General features: G+C 45.7%; 1 protein-coding gene across 1 annotated transcript in view; it reads right to left on the reverse strand.

Moving 5' to 3' along the window:
* Positions 1–295: 295 nt before the first annotated feature.
* The window catches only part of tgfbr1b (transforming growth factor, beta receptor 1 b), a 33,113-nt gene continuing 9,700 nt past the window's right edge, over positions 296–23,708 (reverse strand). The window contains exons 2-9 of the mRNA XM_026179524.2: positions 13,887–14,132; positions 12,408–12,671; positions 6,424–6,654; positions 4,271–4,438; positions 3,014–3,170; positions 2,562–2,686; positions 2,344–2,474; positions 296–702 (exon numbers count right to left, since the gene is read on the reverse strand). Of these exons, the coding sequence (XP_026035309.1) occupies positions 577–702; positions 2,344–2,474; positions 2,562–2,686; positions 3,014–3,170; positions 4,271–4,438; positions 6,424–6,654; positions 12,408–12,671; positions 13,887–14,132 (1,448 nt within the window). The 3' untranslated portion in view covers positions 296–576. The remainder of the gene's footprint in view (positions 703–2,343; positions 2,475–2,561; positions 2,687–3,013; positions 3,171–4,270; positions 4,439–6,423; positions 6,655–12,407; positions 12,672–13,886; positions 14,133–23,708) is intronic.

Genomic DNA, 23,708 nt, shown 5'->3' on the forward strand with positions numbered 1-23,708 from the left:
CGTGTGCGTGTGTGTGTGGGTGTGTGTGTGTGTGTGTGGGCGTGTGTGTGTGTGTGAGGGCGTGTGTGTGGGCGTGTGCGTGTGTGTGTGGGTGTGTGTGTGTGGGCGTGTGTGTGTGTGTGGGGCGTGTGTGTGGGCGTGTGCGTGTGTGGGCGTGTGTGTGTGTGGGCGTGTGTGTGTGTGTGGGCGTGTGTGTGGGCATATGTGTGTGGGGCGTGTGTGTGGGCGTGTGTGTGGGCGTGTGTGTGTGTGGGTGTGGGTGTGTGTGTGGGTGTGAGGGTGTGTGTGTGAGGGCGTGTGTGTGTGTGAGGGCGTGTGTGTGTGTGAGGGCGTGTGCGTGTGTGGGCGTGTGTGTGGGCGTGTGTGTGTGTGTGGGCGTGTGTGTGTGTGTGTGAGGGCGTGTGTGTGAGGGCGTGTGTGTGTGAGGGCGTGTGCGTGTGTGGGCGTGTGTGTGTGTGTGGGCGTGTGTGTGGGCGTGTGTGTGGGCGTGTGTGCGTGTGTGTGGGCGTGTGCGTGTGTGTGGGCGTGTGTGTGGGCGTGTGTGGGCGTGTGTGTGTGTGGGCGTGGTAGTTGTTTCTACATCTTGATCCCCTCCTGTTGGCTGAGCTGAGACAGCGTTTTCTTGATTCGCAGAGCAGTGAGTCGTGCAGCTCCGTTGGCGTACCAGCACTCCCTCATGATCTTTGCCATCACCCGTAAGGCCTGCAGGAGGAAGAGCACACAATCAGCCTCATCAACTCAACGCACACATAAGTGTGCAGTCTGCATACTTGCTGCAGGGCGCCATGTTCAAACCAATGATGCTTTTTGTTCTTCTATAGAGGTTGCACTTCACTGTCACCTTCATGTCCCAAAGGTATTCGTTCAAATCCGGCCTCCAAACACATGGAGCTGGCGGGGTTAGGTTACCCCAGCTTCCCTCTGGGATTAATAAAGTTCCCCTGACTCTGACACTGGTCGCCCACAGGTGTGAATAGCTGTGTCAGTGTTAGCCATGGCGACGTGTCGTACACAGCTGAAACTACTCTTCGTTTGCTCAACGCTACAGCTTTCTATGGCTGTCTGAGCCAGTCTCGCTCTGAAATGTCTTTTTCTTCCCTCAGTAAATCAGAAACTTCCCAGCAGACTCTTCTAATCTGTACGGCTTGCCTTTGCATGTACTCTGCTGGAAACACCACCTGATATGTTCACCTCGACACACACAGTCCCTCACCCATCCCACTCATCGGATTCAGCTGTTCCCAAGCTCAGGTACAGGAGAACAGAGCTGATATACAGATCAGTCCAGAACAATAAGAAGGAGAAAACATGGCAGAGCTCTAAGGTCAAAAGCACTGACGACCAAAAAGAACACAAAAGCCTGCGTGAAGGTTGTCAGTCATCCAGCTCGTCGTAGTCGAGCTCGGAAAGAAAAGCATCTGGACTTGTTTCCTCGAAGACGTTTCATCCGAGAAGCTTCTTCAGTTCTAAGAGGAACTGGTTTAAAAGACGAGTGAAAGAAGCACTGTGAGCGACCATCTTTGAACAGAGGCGGGGCTTACCACACCAACTGTCTGCCATCTATAATCCAGTTTTGAGATCCTTAACACCCACTCACATCCTGGGCCATCTGACCTCAGGAAATCACATGATAGGGTGGGGCCAGGTCTCACGGCTGATTGTGACCCACACCTGTTTTCACACCTTGTCTCATGTGATTAGGTAGAGGATCAATAGGGGGCCCACGGACCTCTTGGGGGGACACTCCCACAGGGCTTAAATCTGGGAACTGAAGAAGCTTAAAGAAGTCCAGACGAGCTCCTTAGACAACACCAAGGCTGGTCTCACGTTTGCCAAAAACAACCGGATGATCCCTCAGTATTTGGGAACATATTCTACCAAGATCTGAGAGGAAGTTGAACTCGTTGGAAGCTTTGCACACTATTACATGTTCAACAGCATTTCATAAAAAGATCATCATAGCAACCGTCAAACATGTGATGGTCAAGGCAGAGTCAATGATTCACAGCCTGGTTTCTGCACCTGACAGAGCCGTGAACCTTCTGTTGCAGGGCCAGGTAGCATAGCTTTGTTCTCTTATCAGTTCAAAACTGCTCTCACGTTACTTTAATTATCTTTGTGTTGAAATATTAAACATGTATCTTTGACAAACAAGCGAAACACAAGAACACTTTTTGACAGTACTGTAGTTGCATGAAGGTACTCTTGGTAACGTCATCGTCGTACTGGATGATGACAACATTCGCATCTATGTGGATGGTAACACTGGATGAACTGGGCCCACTGGTCTTGGTGTGGATAAGTGAGTGGGTGATAACTACCAGTGAGTGAGACTCGTCCTACCTCACAGCTCTGCCAGCGGTTGGGGATGTTGGGCCGAAGCTTCTGCTCACAAACCACCCTTCTCATCTCCTCCACTGATGGATCTGACTGGACCAGGTCGTAGTAGGGCAGCTGGTAGTCCTCGTGAATGCCTGACAGAAAAACAGCTTGTAAATACTGCAAAAACTAGCTCTAGTCAGTTCATTGCTGCCACCTAATGAACTTTATTTGACCCTCACCTCCCATGGAGCAGCGACTGGCAATCTCCCAGAAGACGAGGCCCATGGCGTAGATGTCAGCTCGTTTGAAAGACTCAAAATGCTTCATGTTTATGGAGTCGTCCAGAACCTCTGGAGCCATATACCTGAGGACGGATACGACGGGCTGGTGAGCAACGCTTGGTCCAAAAACACAACCAAATACAGTCCCCACTGAGACTGTGCACTGTTACCCACAGTGACTACCCACAGTGTTTACCCACAGTGCTTTGAGTGGCCACAAGATGGCAGTAATGTACTAGAATGACACAAACAGCAGCTTCATGACACCAGTGCTGGAGATCAAGAAGAGATACTGGTTTTATAAAAACACACACGAATAGAAAAACTGAAAGGACTACCACTACTTTGCAACCATCATCTTCTTGCGTTACTAACGTTTTACAGGTGTAGAGTGAAAGGTCAAAGGTTACCTTTTGGTCCCGACTCTGTGGTTCGGAGCGATGTCGATGGTGTCGGTGGCGGAGTCGTGCCGCACAGCCAGACCCAGGTCAGCGATGCAGCATGTCCCGTTCTTCTTCACCAGGATGTTCTTGGACTTCAGGTCTCTGTGGGCAATAGCTGGCTTCCCTGCACACCCAGAGCTACAATCAGCACACGCCCACAGCTAACCAAGACATACACCCACGCTTACATGAACTTACAATAAATACTCGTTCCATCGTTTCCTCCCTAACTTGATAATATTTTAGTGCATGTATTATATTTTGTGAAGCACATGTAACGCAGCTTCTGACAAATGTGAGTACTGGGCCTTTTATGAATATGCTATGAAGTGCTTTCAGTTCAAACCTATTGTTCTGCTGCAGCCAATCACATTTCAGCTTGTCCTCCTCATGTGACTGGTATCAAACGTGGGCTATAATTAAAATCCCTTTAGGCTCCTTACTCAGAGGCCTGCCCACAGTGGGCATCACTGCATATCCGATGCAGAATGCCGTCCTCTCAGTATCGCCCTGTTCCATAATTACAAAAACACAAACAACACTGAGATATGTTTAGTTACCCGGCCTGGGACCTGTAAGGACAGAGCTGCCCCCACTGTGCTCTGCAGAACTGTCTTGATATACTTCAGGGGACATGAGAGGAACAGAAACTTCCAATAGGACAGTGAGCCAGTTTTCATTACACACAGCAGTGTACTACAGCAGCGAGCTGCGTCACATACACGTCTGTCGGGACAGTATTGGACAACAAAGGGACAGTGGCGCGGCTGCCCCTCTGTTGGTCTTCCTTGGTCTCTTGTGTTCTGGGGGCCTCTGGATGTCTGGAGTCTTGATCTCCTCCATACCTGCTTCATACCCTGGAGGACGGGGCTGTGCCTTTAGACAATAATTCTGATGCAAAAGAGCCAAACGGGACAGGCAAAAAAACAAAAACAAAGGGTGATTTCTGACCAATAAGCACTGGCTTTGTGTGCGACGGCTCAGACTGATGTCTATACTCCAGCATGCCTGCCTCTATCTGACAGACTCCATGTTTCCTCAGGCTGATTTAAACACGCCTCAGTCGCCTCATGTGAGCTACTGAACGAGGTTTTTGTCACGCCTCCTCTGAGCATGTCTCCAGGCTGCTGAGCAGCACAGCTGGCACACTCGCTCGTTTGTGTTTACTATTCAAACATTTAGACGCCGATTCACCTTGGATACATACAGGCGTGAGGTTCTCACCTTGCGTGCCAACGATCTCCATGTGAAGGTGGGCGAGGCCGCTGGCTGTTGACAGAGACAGTTTGATCATGCCCTCCACTGTGACCGTGTAGCGGTTCAGGTAGTCGAACAGCGATCCGTGCTCATGGTAGTCCGACACCAGCCACAGCTGAGTCCACGTTCCATTATCTACACGCCGGGCACAGAAACATGGATCGTTATCACACTCCTCTCAGTACTGACACAGTGGCTGAAGTTTCAGCCAGCAGCTGATTGAAGTGTGTGATACGCACCACACCCTAACCTTTGTGTCTCCGACTCAGGGATGAGGTGCAGGGTGGAAAGAAAATGATTCAAATCTGGGTTTACATCCATCAGACCTTCAGCTTTCTACATGCCAACATCTGCGTTCACTCTCAAGTTAGAGCTCACTGTAGAGTGGGCAGCTGTGGGCAGCTGTGGGCTGCACCGGCTGATGAGTGATAACGCTGGGGATCAGCATTGCTGACAACTAAAGACCAGTGCTACCTTTCCCCACTGATGGGGAACCAGTGTTACCATTATTATGAAATTCATAATCAATATTAAAGGTTCTTGCACACCAGTGAAAGCTGCCCGTCTGCATTCACTGGAATGAACGTGTGCAGAGAACGTTACACTAACTTCATCAAACCTGAAGACGTGCTCGTTAACGTCCTTAACTTCCACGACAGAGACGTGCAGGCACGTAGCAAGTTACTGAAACTGTGGGTCTGAGGGACAAATGAATAAACAATGAACACAACGATGATAAAGGAAAGAAATCAACAGCAAGAAGATTCTAATTCAGCTGAATTATTTCAATTACAGTGTAAAATTAATTCACCAAGAAAAAGAACATCAGTGATTATTAACGTCTGGCTCAGCGTGTCCTTCCTGTAACCGCTCACCCCAGATGGCCCCGCCCCTCCCTGAGCCTGGAGGTTTCTTCCTGTTAAAGGCGAGTTTTTCCTCCCCACTGTCACCAAAGTGCTGCTCATAGCTGTGCTGTTTTCTTTGTATAGTTGTCGGGTCTTTACCTTACAATATAAAGACGTGACCAATTCAAACTAGCCTGACATTTAAGCTACGTTCACTCTGCAAGTCTTAATGCTCAAATGCGACTTTTTTGTCTGCTTGTTCACACTACAAATAAAATGTGACAGCAAACGCCAGACCAACAGTGTGTTTGACTGATGGCCTTAATGTAAAGACTTCGGACTTTACGTTTCCCAGTTTTGCTTATGGCCTAATAATGATCCTTATTGCTGTTTCAGAGGAGCGCTGCTTCAAAGCATAGCTGCAGATTTGTTCATAATGTCTTCCCAACAGTTTCACTGACATCTACACCGGATGTCCAGGAAGCGTTCACGATGTCTTCTCCGGCGCTGATAATTGGCGTCCGTCTTGTGTCAGTGACGTAAAAGACGGATTTAATGCGACATCATCAAACAGCAGTCGCTTTCTGAAACATCGGATATGTATCGGATTCAGGACCACATACGACAGTGACCCAGGTCAGATTTGTGCCGTTCACACTGTCATAGCATGATGGGATATGGGTCGCACAGGGTCAAAACAGTCGGATTGGATGTGCTTTCGCCTGCAGTGTGAACGTAGCCTTAAACTCTGTTATTGCACTGCCTGCCCGCTCAGCAGGGTGACGACCATAAGCCTTCCACAGCTGAGGGGTAACGGGTGCACTTCCTGACAAATGCCTCTTGCTCTGATATTCAATAATAATAACAATGTAGACTTTATTAGACTTGTAGGAAATGAATCTTCTGCATTTAAGCCACTCAGGGAGGCAGTGGGCAGCCACCAATCCAGCACCCGGGAGCAGCGTGCAGGCACGGTGCCTTGCTCAGGGGCACCAAAAGTACAAACACCAATTTTGGACCTGATTGTACTGTATATGCATACCACCTGCTTAAGGGATCACTTTGGTGTGTTTGATGTGGGATTTTATACACTTTCTAATATGTTTGTCTGGCTGTTACCTGGGCCAGGTCGAGCTGCTTAACTAAAGGTAAATGGACACATGAATGAATACATTTATGTGTGTGACAGACAGTGTGGTAAACTCTGCGTCCTCCTGACTGTGAACTATGACCCCGTGCTGTGTACCATTCACTCGCTGCCTGCTGGTTTCTCACCTTTGTTGTCAGCAGCAATGAAGCCCAGGATATTCTCATGTCTCAGCATCACAGTCTGGTAGATCTCAGCCTCACGGAACCAGGAGCGCTCCTCTCGGGAAGAGAAAATCTTGACAGCCACCTCCTCGCCGCGCCATTTGCCGCGCCACACCTCACCAAAACGCCCCTTCCCAATGCTTTCCTGGAGGATGATAGTTCTGGCAATTGTTCTTTGGACCAGCAGTGGGAGACCTGAAAGGAAGTGGACGGATATATGAGTGATGGTCCTGCCACGCACATCCAGAACTGAAGTCTGCGTCCCCATCTGGACATCCACCTCATGACTGTTGTCAGTAATCAGTGTTAGCATAGAGTTTGATCTGGTCAAATCCAGGTGACTTGATTATGTGATTATGTTTTTGCTTTGCCCCTGATGACTCATAAACTTAAGAGCCTTAAATGAAGAGAGACTTCCTGATCCACAAATCCTCCTGCCGTGCTGGGACCACGCCCACCTCAACACCCCTGAGAACTTTAACGTTCCACTTGTTTTTCCTTTAATTTAACTTTATTCATTCATTTATCGTGGCTCAAGAGTTGGGAGTTTGTCTTGTAATTGGAAGGTTGCCGGTTCGAGCCCCAGCTCCGACAGTCTCGGTCGTTGTGTCCTTGGGCAAGACACTTCACCCGTTGCCTACTGGTGGTGGTCAGAGGGCCCGGTGGCGCCAGTGTCCGGCAGCCTCGCCTCTGTCAGCTGTGGCTACAATGTAGCTTCATCACCAGTGTGTGAATGTGTGGATGACTGCATGTGTAAGGCGCTTTGGGGTCCTTAGGGACGAGTGAAGCGCTGTACAAATACATTTACCATTTATCGACTTGACTTCCAGCGCTGTCGGCTGCCCTTATAATAATACATTATACACACACACACACACACTTCATTGTGTCGTATATGAATAAATAAAAACAACTGAAACAGGATTTTTGATCCTTCCTCAGCCGCTTTTATAATAATAATAATAATAATAATAATAATAATAATAAATTTTATTTATGAGCGCCTTTCAAGTCACCCAAGGACACTTTACAATAGGATAAAACACTTAGTAAAACAATGGCAGAATAAGAACAATAAAATAAAAGCACAAGATAAAATGAACAAACAGTGGATTCACAGTGAATATGCAGATTGAACAGATGAGTTTTGAGTTGGGATTTAAACTGGGGGAGAGAACCAATATTTCTTATTTCACAGACTTTCTCAAAACCATCAACTAAACAAACAGCCTGCTGTAGTTGATGGTTTCATCTGAATCAGCCGTCTAACTCCTGTGAATCACAACAGATGGAGGGTCCAGTGCACCCCGTCTGGGACCTACCCTGGACCCAGGCTCCACAGCAAGTCTTTACCCGTGCAAACCGATGCTGACACAGCTCTGCAATGCTGCGTGGCGATCTGGAGCAGAGCCCCCCAGGATGGGTTTGTGATCGCAGTCCTCAGCCTGCCTGGGAAAGTCTGTGGCACTCGAGGGTTCTAGGGTTCTGTTGGTAGAACACTGGACCAGCTCGTCATCCTCTCAGTGACATCAGAGGGTGAGTTTGCCGACCAGTCTGTGGGTGTTTTGTGGATGGATGGGTGGGATGTACTAGCTGTGCATGCTCTCTGATCACAGACAGGAAGCAGTGAAGAAGAGGTATGCACAAACAGTCCTGTGACAGAATGCTGCTCTAATCCAACTGTATGGACTTTTAATGGCAGCAGAGTTAAAGACTGAAAGTCATCAAACTACGATCCAAGAACAAGTGTGAAAATCGTCTCACTGCTTTGGAAAACTGCTCACGAGACACAGGAAAAAAGTGCAGACTCACACAGAACATGCTCGGCAGCATGTTGGAGGTGCCGTCATCACTCATGGCTACCATGCAGGACAGCGTTGAACACACATTTTATAGGACGGGATCAGTGCATACAAAAACGTATCCAGTCGACCAGATCTCGTATCATTTAAAGCTGTTTTCTTCCTGTTTGAAACAGCGCGATGGCGCCGTGGTCACGGCCGTCACCTAACAGCTGTCTGGAGCCAGTCTGTGGGCGTGCACACCCACTGTGACACACTGCCTACCTGTAAGTCATCATTCTGGCCCTACGACAGCTGGACGAAGCGGGATTCATGCGTGCGTTTGCACGGGAATTTAGTTTTGGTGATTCCACCTATTACACCTTTATTGTGTGCATGAATGCAAAGCCTGTCAGGAATGATGCAGCGTGTGGATGTGTTGAAGCCAGAACAGGAACTTTCCCAGGGGACACATAAGGAACTGGGACTGCTGTGAAGGTTCCAGCATCGAGCTCCAGTCTGATAGTTTGAGGTTATGAATAAATAAGGAACATTTGAAACATTTTAGGACTAATCAACATTTCCCAAAGCAGTTGTGAACGAAGTGTGATGTTTTTCACCTCCTGATGCACAATGAAATAATTACAGTCACCTTTTGCATTCACTTCAAATGTCTGACATGCTTCCCTTTCCTGCAGCTGATCCGAGCATGCACGCACTTCCAACCTCCAACTCTTTCACTGCACCACGTGCAAAGACGAGTAACCGGGTCGTGCTGCACACATCACCAGCACCCTGACCGTGGTAAAAGCTTTAAAGGAAAGAAACCATGTCCACTTTGGCCCGACGGCCCTCATTTACTAACATCACTTCTTTCCTGTGCAAAAAACAAACACTTGCTGTCAGATTTATGAAACATGCTCATCAACCTATTTTGGTCAAAAACTGTGCATATGTTAGCAAGTAGAGCAGGGCGATATGGCCAAAAATATTTATCACGATATATATTTGAAAATTTGCGATAACGATATAACCGACGATATAATTGATGCGAGACAAAATACAACTCCACAACATTACTAGCGCAAAAAGACAACCTTCCATTTATTTTCACTTAAACAAGAAGCTGGTTTTTATGTACATTAAAGCTTTATAAAAATGTAACAGTGCAAATGCAAATTCCTTGCTGAAAGTTTAACCAAAAGGCATTTCCAGTAGAAATGGGCTGACATATCCTGAGCATAACCATGTATAATATCCACTGAAGTTAAAAAGAGCTGCTTTGCAACATTAAACTGCAGTGTGCAGTACGCATTTTTCGGACCATAAGGTGCACGGGATTATAAGGCACATTAAGCGAAACAAAGCAAACAAACTTTATTCAACTCATTCTTCTTGCTTCCTCCACTTCTGTACCATTGATTCATTAATGTTGAATTCTCTGGCAGCTGCTCTATTCCCATGTTGTTGCAGTATATTAATGACTAACCTCGTATTGTGGATGGATTATCTCAGTTGTTCTCCTGACTGAAGTTTGGTCCGTTTACAGCATCCTGCCATGCGATTGCATTTGTTTCTAACCATCAGGAACCTTCACGTAGGGCTGGGCCATATTATACCGTTCACGGTAATACCGGTATAATGTTAGGCAACGATAGGAAAATGAAATATCGCGATAGAATATGAGTAAAACGCGCATGCGCAGTGCCTTTGTTTTCATACGCACATGGCCGATTGTTGAGTGAAACAGATGAACCAGAATTGGTTTGTAAAAATGGTGCAACTTCAGTGATGTGGAACTGGTTTGGTGTTTGTCCGTCAGATACACGACAAAGCACATTTTTTTGCAGAACATGCAAGCGGCCGTTGTTATTGTCGTATTTGTCGGACTAAGATGCTCTTAAATCTGGGAGTAATCTGGGTCCTAAACTCCGTATGTTTCAGGTCAAACAACACTGCAGCATCACTGAGAGTTAAAAACTGTCTAAATTCTTTCATCTTTAATAAAACGATCAGCATTGCTGCTTTACCAGGTGTAACTATAAAGTTTAACTTCCAGGCATCCATGAAAACAAAAGTTATTACATTTAACGGAGTTAGAAGTTAGCAGGAAGCTAGCGGAAGTTAGCTCGCTAGTTTCGCTAGTTACCTAAGCATGATATAGCATGTTCTGACTGAGAGATTTCTGAAAAAAATCAAACGTACAGCTCTGCTATCACTTCCAACATAAATGAAGACAGGAAACTAAACAGCAGTGACGTTTGTAGGGTTACTGAAGTTGGGCTAGCTGGTATATAATGATGTGCTACCTGATCGCTAGCGACACAGCTATGTTAGCATAACATAAACAGTGAAGCTGGAGGACGAACACTAACACTTTTCCACTTATAAAAGTTAACGTGAAGGTTCCTCATGGTTAGAGACAAATGCAATCGCATGGCAGGATGCTGTAAACGGACCAAACTTCAGTCAGGAGAACAACTGAGATAATCCATCCACAATACGAGGTTAGTCATTAATATACTGCAACAACATGGGAATAGAGCAGCTGCCAGAGAATTCAACATTAATGAATCAATGGTACAGAAGTGGAAGAAGCAAGAAGAATGAGTTTAATAAAGTTTGATTTATCTGACTGCTTTGTTTCGCTTAATGTGCCTTATAATCCCGTGCACCTTATGGTCCGAAAAATGCGTACTGCACACTGCAGTTTAATGTTGCAAAGCACCTCTTTTTAACTTCAGTGGATATTATACATGGTTATGCTCAGGATATGTCAGCCCATTTCTACATGAAATGCCTTTTGGTTAAACTTTCAGCAAGGAATTTGCATTTGCACTGTTACATTTTTATAAAGCTTTAATGTACATAAAAAACAGCTTCTTGTTTAAGTGAAAATAAATGGAAGGTTGTCTTTTTGCGCTAGTAATGTTGTGGAGTTGTATTTTGTCTCGCATCAATTATATCGTCGGTTATATCGTTATCGCAAATTTTCAAATATATATCGTGATAAATATTTTTGGCCATATCGCCCTGCTCTACCTTCACGTTAACTTTTATAAGTGGAAAAGTGTTAGTGTTCGTCCTCCAGCTTCACTGTTTATGTTATGCTAACATAGCTGTGTCGCTAGCGATCAGGTAGCACATCATTATATACCAGCTAGCCCAACTTCAGTAACCCTACAAACGTCACTGCTGTTTAGTTTCCTGTCTTCATTTATGTTGGAAGTGATAGCAGAGCTGTACGTTTGATTTTTTTCAGAAATCTCTCAGTCAGAACATGCTATATCATGCTTAGGTAACTAGCGAAACTAGCGAGCTAACTTCCGCTAGCTTCCTGCTAACTTCTAACTCCGTTAAATGTAATACATTTTTTTTCATGGATATATGGAAGTTAAACTTCATAGTTACACCTGGTAAAGCAGCAATGCTGATCGTTTTATTAAAGATGAAAGAATTTAGACAGGTTTTAACTCTCAGTGATGCTGCAGTGTTGTTTGACCTGAAACATACGGAGTTTAGGACCCAGATTACTCCCAGATTTAAGAGCATCTTAGTCCGACAAATACGACAATAACAACGGCCGCTTGCATGTTCTGCAAAAAAATGTGCTTTGTTGTGTATCTGACGGACAAACACCAAACCAGTTCCACATCACGGAAGTTGCACCATTTTTACAAACCAATTCTGGTTCATCTGTTTCACTCAACAATCGGCCATGTGCGTATGAAAACAAAGGCGCTGCGCATGCGCGTTTTACTCATATTCTATCGCGATATTTCATTTTCCTATCGTTGCCTAACATTATAACGGTATTACCGTGAACGGTATAATATGGCCCAGCCCTATTAGCAAGTCTGACTTTTTGAATTGGAGCAGGTAAACAAAGACAGGGCCACGTTCAGCACTGTGAAGCATCTCCTCTGCTGTCATCAAAAAGCCTGGAAGCATCTCTGAGCAGATGTTGTCCTGCCCCTGTTACATGTACGCTTCTAGCTGCTCAGTCCGAGACCTCTGTCACAGTTCTGTTTCAGTCAAGTGTCTGTTTGGCCCCTGGACTCTTCTATGAATCCATGCTGCTGTTTTACCTTTATATACCTTTGAAATGTCTAAATCCTCCTTCAGCTGATCACTGCACAAATCAGACCCTGAGATGTAGCGTTTTACCTGATCCAGAGCCTGAAGTGGTCATGTCATAGATTAGGTCCTTCAGTGTTGTTCCCACAGTGATGAAAGGGTGGTCCATGGAGGGGTCTTCCTCATTAGGCACCCGATGGTGGTGGTGGGCCCCGGCTCCCCCGGCGCCCAGGCCTCTGTGGCTGTGGCAAACGTAGAACGCCAAAACCAGCAGCAAGCAGAGCACACATACAGGGCCAGCAATGACAGCAGCGAGGGCCACTGGCCCCAGAGGAGAAGGGGTCGCTGTGGGGCCTGCAAGACACAAAGAGTGTTGGTCAGAATACCTGCTGACCCAAAGCCTGGACCTGCGCTGGCCTGACTGCAGCCTGGAAGCATAAAGGTTAATGTGACGACGAGCCTCAAGTTCTCGTTCTGTGGATCTCAGAGTGCACGACACAGGTTTACGTGGATTCAGGACCTCAGTCATGCAGTGCGGTAGAAACACATCCCCACTGGATCGGGCTTTTTGAACCTGGTGTGCAGCTACGTGTAGCTTAGGTTTGTGTACTCAATCAGCTGGTTACACCTTCTCTTCACCAGCAGCGCCCATACTGACGTCATCATGATGGTAAAAACCATCACAACCGTGCACTTCACAGCAGCTTCACCAGCAGATGTGACCCCGCGAACGCATCATTAATCCCCCCCATCTATCTAACGATCTACCTGGTGCACTGCGCCGAGCGTGTTCGTCTGCTACCAGACAACAGCGGCGTTTTAGACCAGCGAGGGAATGAGAGTCGCTGCTGTTTGGATTTAGCGAGGAGGACGAACGAAATGTCATCATTAGAAAAACAGGAATTCTCACCTCTAACACAAAAGTACAAAAGTAGAAGTACTATGAAATACTATGTTCAGCCTCAGTTTGTTCAAGCTTAGCTGGGTAATGCACCTGAAACCCATCCGAGTCCACCTCGCACTACATCACTACAACACTTATTTTTGGGAAAGTCCAGACTTGAGCCAATGAAAGGCCAGTCGTGCTCTAAAGTCCTCCAATGAGGCTGATGTAAAACGATTCTGAAAAGACGAGTGGGCCTCACTCCCAGCTATCACAAACACACGAGTGCAGTTCTTGAAGCAGTTCTTTGGTTTAGGGCATAATTACTTTTTCACGTGATAGTTTTGCGTAGCTCGTTTCCACCTTAATAAGTCATCGTTTAATGAAAACTGCATTTTATATTTACTTGGGTTGTGTTTTTTTATTTATTTAAAAAAACATGCAAACAGTTTTTCTAAACTGCATGTCAGTGCAGTCACCCTCAGCTCCCTCTGCACCACAGCAGACCAGTACAGCACCAGTCCACTAAGTGCCCACTGCACTCATGAAAAAGACCCTCCTACTCTAACGCTCTCGCTCCACTTTGTTTTAACGACTGAGAAGCTTTTCCACCTGCAGTAGCGTAGTAGCTGTACTTTATAATTAAAGGAAGGCATGAAGAGGCAATATGGCTGGTGTCCTCTTACCAGTGGGGGTCACTGGCTCTTTGTTGCAGTAGTCTGTGGTACAGCACAGTGGGTAAATGCCACTGTCATCTTTGGTAGATGGGGCACAGATGAAGGGTCGGTCTCGTGGGATCAAGTCACGATTGTGCACACACTGGCGCTGCTCAATGGTCATCCGGCTGCCTGACTTTTGGATGGCTACAAAGCAGATACCGTCTGTCGTGCAGCTGGAGTTGGTGCTGCAGCGGTCACAGTAACACTGAAGGCCTGGAAGAGGAAAAAGGGGGGAGGATTAATTCACTTCAACTTTATTTATACAGCACAAAATCACAACAGCAGTCGCCTCAAGCTGCTTTATATTGTACAGTAGAGCCTACAATAAACCATACAGAGAACAATCATATGACCCCCTATGAGCACTTTGGCGACAGTGGGAAGGAAAAACTCCCTTTAAACAGGAAGAAACGTGCGGCAGAACCAGGCTCACATCTATGGGCAGTTAACCTAAGCCCCCTATCTGCATGTGTTTGGACCACGAGACCAGAGAACGCACGCAGACGGAGAGAGAACACGCCACATATGGATCATTTATTCATCAAAGACACAAACGCACCACAATAGCCCGATAGTGTCATCACATGATATTATACAGGAGCTGCCAACTCAGCTCTCGAGTGGGCAGTCACAATGAAGCAGTTCATTTCCATCTGTAGCTTCAGGCTGCGCTTCATCGTTTGGCCACCAGATGTCACCAAAGACAACTGTGTCGATAAGCTGTGAGTAATGAAGCTTTTTGAGCTTCAGAAAGCTTCACTGGGCCGTGACTAAGAAGCAGTCATTAAATGAGTATCTCATTCAGCTCTTTTACACTCAGCTTTATGTTGCACTACTCATCAGAGCTAACCAATATTAATATCAGTGCTGGAACATATGCACGGCTGAGGATGGTCATTTGCTGGTATTATGGCCCAAGTGGGTCTCAGTAGGCTGACAAATGCTGATAGCACAACACCTGCAACGAGTAACTCGTGACACATGATCAGGAAAACCTGAAGCAGCAATGCCATCAATGGTGACGAATGCTGACACTGCATAATTCACTCTGAAACTCCCATATTGGCTAATTTGTGATGGAGAACTTCCTCCACGTCTACAGAAGTGACGATATGTCAGTGTGGGCACTTCTACAGAAACCAACATTTCTAAGGAATGGGAGTTATGGGAACCAGCAGTGATCTGACGCAGAGACCTAAACTCTTCTGGGATGTGACGAACACACACACACACACGCACGCACGCGCACACACACACACACACACACACACACACACACACACACACACACACACACACACACACACACACACACCCCTCCAGTTTTAATGATCTCTGCTGTTGGTTTACTGTAACTGACAGCTCACTGAATGAAGGGTTAATTAAGTGCAAGACTGAGGACGACATAAACGTTCGAACTTTCCTTGTCGACACACTCACAGAGCACTCCGTAGCCTAGCAACATGGCAGAATAACAAATCTGTATGGTCCAAACAGCAGGTTTTAATCAGTGGCTGCTTTCAGGGGGAAACGAGTGTGGGAGATTATCATGGCAAGCAAGGTGTGGATTCCTTGGTCCATTGTAGTTCCCTGTGGACCCACTGAGGCAGGTCATTTAAGTCGAGCAGCATCTTCACCAGCAGCTCCCACAGACAGAAGTCTTTTCCACACACACACCACAGACACGTGCCATAACACTGACAGCCACTCATGAACAGGTTTTTCTACACGATCTTACACAGCACGCCTCGCTCAGTTAAGCACCTGCTCCTAGAATGAAGCGCTGTCCATCAAACATTTCCACACTAAACACATCAGGACCAACTCAGGCTTCACCTTCACCTGGCTCCTGAGCCGCAGACAGGAATGCTGGTTTCATTTTACATGCTTACGTAGTGTGGTACGTCGCACACAGACACAAACGACTTCACAGAAACTACAAATGATTATTGTACAGTCAGTGACAGCTGCCTTCTTCACCAGGAGCGATCAATGCGTCTCACACAGCTCTGCTTGGTGTTTTCTTTCCAAATATTCCCTCCTTCCTTCCTGATTCTTCCCACTAGGACAACAGTCCCAGATGCACCCAAACATTTGTTTTGTTGTTGTTTTGGTTTTAAACACCATTTAAACACCAGCTCACACTGTGTGTGTGTGTGTGTGTGTGTGTGTGTGTGTGTGTGTGTGTGTGTGTGTACATGAACATTTACTGAAGTGGTTGTTATAAATGTTCCAACGGTGTGCATCATTCATACTGTAACACACCACGATACGGAAAACGAATAAAGTCATACAAGAAGTGATTACTGAGGTATTTTTAGTCACTGGTCTCATTCATTCATTGATGGTGTAGTTGTTCCACACACCACTGCTTTTGTTTTATTTGTGGTGAAAACAAACTTTAAACCTGCTACAGAGATTTCTTTATGTCCTCTCATGTAAATCCTCACAATTCCAGACTATGACTGTTTCTTTTATTGCCTCACTGCATCTCAAACAAAGCTGTGATTTTTGACCTGATATGAACCCGCTCATACAAACAGACCAATAGGAATGTGGCCTCCCAACAACACAAACAACACAAAGCACAGAGGTTCACTTTAATCTGCGTCTGTGTCTGCAAGCCACGCTTTCTGTTTCCACTCTGGTTTTTAAGCAGAAGTCTCCGGGTATGTGGCGCAGCAACATTTCCGTTGTTTTGTCTAGACGTGTGAGACACACCTGAGTAACAGAGTGTGTGTCTGCAGGGACAGACGAGCTGTGTGAGTCACTCTGCTGTCAGCTGGCTTTTATTTACAGCCACATCTCTGCTCTCGTCTGTGTGTGTGTGTGTGTGTGTGTGTGTGTGTGTGTGTGGTAAATCCAACTACACTGAAGTTAAAGTCTTTAAAAACAGCAGTAATAAGCACAAAGTATCAGCGCCAGCACCTTCATGAAAATAATAAGTGTGTGCATGTCCAGCTGTTTGCGTTTTCCACAGAAACCATCTCACTTTGGGAACATTTGTCACCAAAGCCCGTTTACAGTTTTCCATGTTCTCCTTCTTTCCCAAACCCCGCTGGGAGGTCCTTTCAGCAGGGACATTACCATCCATCTGATTTCTTCAGCTAATAGCTGTGCACAGCTGCACCAAATATTAAAGTGAATACATTAATATAGCATAACAGACGGTTCAAGTGGTAACCTGAGGAAAACCTGAAACAACCTGCAGTAGGGCTGTTCGATATAACCATATATATCGGATGATGATGTAAAAACATCTATCGTTTCATTTTACACTGTCGTTTGTTTCGTGGTGTCGCAAAATAAACTGTTTACGGCAATATTTTTCATGGTTCTGATGTCACTGTAGTGGCTGTATTAATGTCTTAAAGTTCTCTCTTTCTCTTATATTTAATACAACCACACTACAGACGGACAAGCGCCTGTTTTTATGCGTTGTCGTTAGCAACAACGACGGTAACACCATCGCGTGTCCGCTCGTTTATGTTCCACGTAAACCTTTCACAATAAAGCTCAAGATCCTGTTGAGACCTTTCAAAATAAACTGAATCACATGAAAAAGTATGCAGAGTATTGACGGATGAGAATTAAAAAAGAGCCGCCAGGTGCTAAAAAATAAACCTCAGACTCAAACGTTAGACGCTTTTCCCCGCAGCACGCTGTGTAATAAATACTCACAAAGGAAACGGCGCCGTTACAACTTGTGTCTAAAAATGTATCGTTTCATGCGTCGGTCGCTGTCGTTGCTTCGAGGCTCAAGCTTTACTGTGAAAAACTGTTACAGGATAAACAGTTTCGTGGCTCAAAAAAACAAACTATGAGAACACTTCTTCAGATCATATGTATCATATTTGACACGTACAGTGTTTTTGGGACTGTAACACCATCAGTGTGAACCTGACAAACCGAAATAAACTGCACAACACATTTAAACCAAGTAAAAGAAAACAGATAAGCAAATATGATACAAATTAAATGTCATATATGGAAATGTAAAAGTGATCTATTTACAAAAAATGAAACAAAAGAAGGTGAATGTTCTGGCAGTTATTTCCTGGTTCAGTCTGAGGTTAAAGGTGATAGAAAGAGCTCACACTGAGTGTCATGTTTGCATTTCACTGCTTTCTACTCTGGATGTCTGTTTATACTCAGCTGTAAGTATAAAAGGCTCCACTCTGCAACCTGTTTGTTTCTTTTCAGCTGTTGACTATAAACATTAGTTTGTGCTGATATTGCACTTTTCTGCATTTTAAATGTATTTTTAAATATTACTTTAAATACTTCGATTTAAAGTTCTGCTAAAAGTTTCAATGCAAAGATTAGCATCACTGCACTGCAGTGTGTTTTAGGCATACAGGTGTGACAGAACAGCTTTAGTGTTACAATGTTACAAAATGCAGCGAAACATTCAAACAGTTGTATCGATTATAAAATAGACTGTATCGGATTCATACCGCTGTGGGCAGATATCCAACCTTATGATATCAGCGTTGGACATAAAAAAGTGGTATGGTGCCATCTTTACTTTTAACCTCCTAAGTAAATGACAGGAAGTAGTCCAGGAGCCACAGATGACCTTTGAACTATTCCAAGCTCAGTTTTTGATCAAATATAACAAAAAGATTCTTAGCACGTGGTGGGAGGGCCGATGTAACGACCAGCCTCTTTAATGAAGCGCTCAGCTCCAAACACAAGAACCTCAAGTTTGCTGGGACTCAGGATGAGGAGATGCAGTGCAGAGCAATGACAGGAAATCTCTTTACAACTGTTCAGTACATCACTCAGTGTAACATGTGCAAAGACACATGTGAGGGACTGCACATACGATAAGGGCATGTACAGGTAAGTATGATTGAAAAGATCTGAAAGCAGTGACCAGGATACCAAACCTATTGGGTAATCTGTCCTCACATGGACTCCCAGTCTGGAAGCAGTGGGTTGACTGGAACAGGCCCAGTGGCTGACAGAGTAACAGTCTAAATATTAAAGTGGTTCAATTCAATTTTATTTATACAGCGCCAAATCACAACAGTCGCCTCCTTTATATTGTAGATCGTACAATAATAGATTCAAAGGTTGAGTTGGTTGAGGAGAAGAGGGCACAGCTGGATGAAGGCTGGGCGTGATCCTTGGTGCGTGCCGGGCAGATGCTGAGTCAGGTTGACGGCGTTAGGCCTGGGGCGTGGCTGAACACAGTATTGCTTTCTACCCTGTATTACCAAAAGTATTCACTAACCCAACCAAATGACTGGATCCAGTTTTTCCCGTCACTTCCATGGCCACAGGTGTATAACATCCAGCACCTGGGCATGCAGACGCCTCTACAAACACCAGTGGATTCCAGCGTGGTGTCATGATGGGAAGGCGCCGCGTAGAGCAAGCAGGCCGGGATCCTAACTAATCCAGGAGTTTTAGCAGATGGACCTACGATATCAACGTGAAGATCCGAGGTGACCTTCTTGATTCATTGAATTCAAAAATGTTGCAGAAAACTTGACCTCTGACTGGGGCTGGGCCATATCATACCGTTCACGGTAATGCCAGTATAATGTTGGGCAATGATAAGAAAATGAAATATGGCGATAGAATATGGGTAAAACGCAGATGCGCAGTGTTTTCATATGCACATGGTGGAAAAAGCATGGCGGCGACGGAGAACGAGAAGGGCGAAAGCGGATCGCTGAACGAAACGGATGAAGCAGAACTGGTTTGTAAAAATGCTGCAGCTTCAGTGGTGTGGAACTGGTTTAGCTTTTGTTTGTCAGACACACAACAAAGTAGTTTGTGCTGATCTATAGATGTCGCGACCTCTGAACCAAAATATGTATAATACAAGTTAATATGTACCTTGAAACTTGGAGTCACTACATCACATAACACTTGAGTCTCAACAGTAGTTGATATCAAGTTACTCATTAAGCAGATATGATATTTTGGACGTGACGTTCAGCTCTGATAGAGCCTCGTGGACTCGTCAGCAGAGGATTTCCATTACAATGCACCTATGTGTGCACTCAGGCGGGGTCTCCAGCTGTCCATGTTGGTGTCTGAGCCTTAGTCAACACCTGGTCAGCTGGGTGCAGCCTGTGATCTCTGCTAGCATGTACAAATGATCAACGTTATAATACTTTAAATCAGTACGTGTGCAGGCAGGAGGTGTCGTTTCTCTTCTTAGGTCAATCGGTCATTACGTGGAGCTCACACTCGATTGAACACACAAGCTCTTGCTTTGTTTTGATCACAGACACACCCTACATGTTGCCCTACCCCCATCTTCATTTCATTCCCCTTCCTCAGAGGTACCTCTCAGCTCCCACAGTTATTTCCAAAGGTCACGGCCCTGCCCACTGCCACATCCACCCGGTCAGCTCCTTTATGTCCAGCCCTTTGTCCACGCCAGCTGTGATCTCTGTATGACTGAATGTGTGGATGCATGCATGCTGGGAAAGGGGCCCCGGGATCTGCCCCCTTTTACAAAGCAGATGAGAAACCTGCTCTGTGGATGGCTCTATTGTTTATGTGGAACACAAAGCTGAGCACTGGGCTATTCAAACACTATAACAGATGCAGCTCTCTGTCTGTGACACTAACTGCAGATCAAGCCCCATTTTTGGAAAGCATGGTGGGAGCCGAGGCATTAGCAGATCCCTACAGCCTGTGCTCCATCACACTGGAGGCAGACACTTCCTTATGCAAACGATGCATTTTTAAACACAACCTGCAACAACCACAGCACCCAGCTATCATATCAGAGAAGGCAACATAAAGCTGAGCCAGCTTCTTGTTCCCACAGTCTGCATGATTAAACAGAGAATCAATAGGTCGTACGTCTGTCTGAGGCCCTGCGCTCATAAATATTGAGCAGCCTATGCTAAAGGTGCTGAAGGTTAGAGAGCCAGCAGCCGGTCAGCTGCTCGCCTCACACTTTTCAGAAGGAAAAGGTGGAGCCTGTGATCAACAGTCTGCTAACCACGACTTCAACAGCTACACAGGATGAGACTGTTCTTGTTGCCATGCTTGGTGGACCCTCTCATTTTTATATAGGGCTGCACAATATAGCATTTCAGCATCAACACTGCATCACATTCATGCTGCAGCTTGTGAAACGTGCACATTTCTTTTAATTCTGTGAGTCTGGCAACCATGATGAACAAGGGCTCTGTGGGATTTGCTCTTTACCATAATGCTAATTATGAACCACGTCGTGACTCAGCCCCAATACAGTAGATCTATTTGTGGGGGGTGAGGAATGGGTGCACAAATTTCAAAGAAATAACTGAGCAATATCATCAGCTGTTCACCCTGCAGACAAACTGCAGCTCCACCACCCCGGAGACAAGAAGGCAACAGAAGTCCAGACCACAAGACCTCCTGTCACCAGCTGGAACACAGGCGAGCACAGGACAAGGCTCTCTGAGGAGCCGTCTCACTGACATGAAGCACCAGCACAGGAAGCACCAGCAGGAGTCACGTGGAGGGGGGTCCCGGCTACATCTGTCGAGATGGGGCCTGTTTGCAAAAGTGCTCTGATGTTGTCTAAGCTGTCGCTTCCTTGCACGATGTGATGTGACCGCCTCCCCACACACAGCCTTCATAGCCCCGCTGACCGTCTCACAGCTTATATCATCGGGTCTGATGAGTGTTTGTCCAAACTGTTAATCCTGAATTCAAACTAATAATAAAAATATTTAAGGAGGAAGGAAAGGGAGCGTGTTGGTGCTGTTCATAGATCCTGCAGACGATCTGTTTAGTTTTTGAACATCTGTATTCCAAAGTTTGGGAGTCTTTATGTGACAGTCTGACTTTTACTTTTATTTTAGTAATGATCAGCTCACCTCTAGCCAAGCCCAGGGTTTCCCAGCATCACACTGATCTACAGGTCACATACAGAAGGATCCTCGTCAGTGTCACAGATGTCATCAAATGTAATGACTGAACAGGAGTTCTTGGTGTGTGTGTGTGTGTGTGTGTGTGTGTGTGTGTGTGTGTGTGTGTGTGTGTGTGTGTGTGTGTGTGTGTGTGGGGTAGTATCCGAGCTTCCATCAGTGTTACAGAGACGCAGCCTCACATTAGAGTAGAGCAGACCATCATTTATACATTTTCTAAATCACCAAATGATTACATGAATATTCCCGACAATGCAAACCACAGCTGCACGTAACACACAGTGCTCATAAGAAAAACTCCTGTTGCACTTAAAACATGCTTTAAATAAAAAGCTCAGTGAAACAACAATATAAGGTGCTTCAGTCAGCTGCAGGCTTGGAGAGTAAAGGCTCAGCCTATAAACCAGCACTGTGCACCAGTCTCTGTTTGAACATCATATAATAATGTTTATGCTGTAAAACTGTTTGTAGAACAAAGGAATAAAGTTGTGTGGAAGTTAAACAGGTGATGTGAGCGAGCCCTCCCTCCAGCTGTTACAGTGTAAACAGTGATCACAGGCGCTGCTGATGGATGCTGGGAAATGTGTTTCACCTCCTTGGTCACAGCTCTGTGTCTTTACTTGTCACAGTGTGTGTAACAAACTCCTGCAAACGATGGAAACATCATCTTCACTGCTGTCATCGGGCTTTTTTGCTAAAAACAAAGACACGTTTCTACTGCAGTCACCGTGCTCGACCATGCTTCAGCTAACACACCCCACAGAGGGTCTATGATTTAAGGTAAATAATAGAGTTATTCAATGAGTCATTGGAGCACTAGCTCCCTCTCTGGTTAGGCAGAGACATTACAAGTTAAATACAAAAATCTAAACTCAACCTTAGATATCATGAAGTGGGGCACTGACAGATGATTACATCACTCTCACAGACAGTGAGTGAGTGAAAGTAGGCCCGGCTGAAGAGGCGGGGAGACCTGGAGCACTTTAATGGAGGCCACGACGGGCCGGCGTCTGAAGCCGCTGACTCACAGCTCAGACTGAAGCGTCTGCTCTGCTGCTCTGGCCCCGTCCTACATGACAACTCACACTGTGTGAATCAATGAGTGTGTAGCACACAGAAGACACCACTTTACTTCCTCCCATGGTACAAAAATGAAGCCAAACTTTTCCTGTTTGTTGGAGCTGCCACGTTGTCTGCGCAGTCGTGACCTGAGGTGCAGTCACTGCGCAGCCGCTGGACACATTTATGTGGCGGTTTTCAAACGATTAGCTGATGGGTTAACTGTGACTCATGAAGGTAAATCCAACCACATCACTCTAATGACAAAGACTCACATGTGAACATGTTACAGTTCAATACCACACGTAACATCCCTCTGTGGCTCCTGTTCTTAACGTGGTGGCTGGATTAGATTAGGCACAAGCTTGTTGCTAGCTAGCGATGCTACACACCTATGTTACTGTCGTGCTCTAAGATTCGGCTCTCCTGAGTTCTTATCCCACCACAGACCGATGGCATCAGCTGCACACACACACACAAGCCCAGAGTCAGAATTATCTGGAAATTAAACCAGCAGTGCTTTCAGATTTTAACATCAGACTGAAGATGATCTGAAACTGAAGGTTCGATCCGGTCCACTCACAGAGCCCTCTACAGCCGGCTAACATGGACACTTTCAATAAAAACAGCAGCAGCAGGTTTCATAGACGTACAATTTATTCTTTATTTAACTACAGGACCCAGAGTCCACACTGTTATGCACAGATACATCCACCCCAGAGAAAAACTCAGACACCATTCCTGCATCCAGAGGTTTGGAGAAACTTCCTCCCTTTCCAGATGTTCTGCTGACCCACTGAGAGAGAACTCATTTCACAAAAAGACAACAACTATAAGTAAC

Source organism: Astatotilapia calliptera, chromosome 9 (assembly GCF_964374335.1).
Source record: "Astatotilapia calliptera chromosome 9, fAstCal68.1, whole genome shotgun sequence".
NCBI classification, from domain to species: Eukaryota; Metazoa; Chordata; class Actinopteri; order Cichliformes; family Cichlidae; genus Astatotilapia; species Astatotilapia calliptera.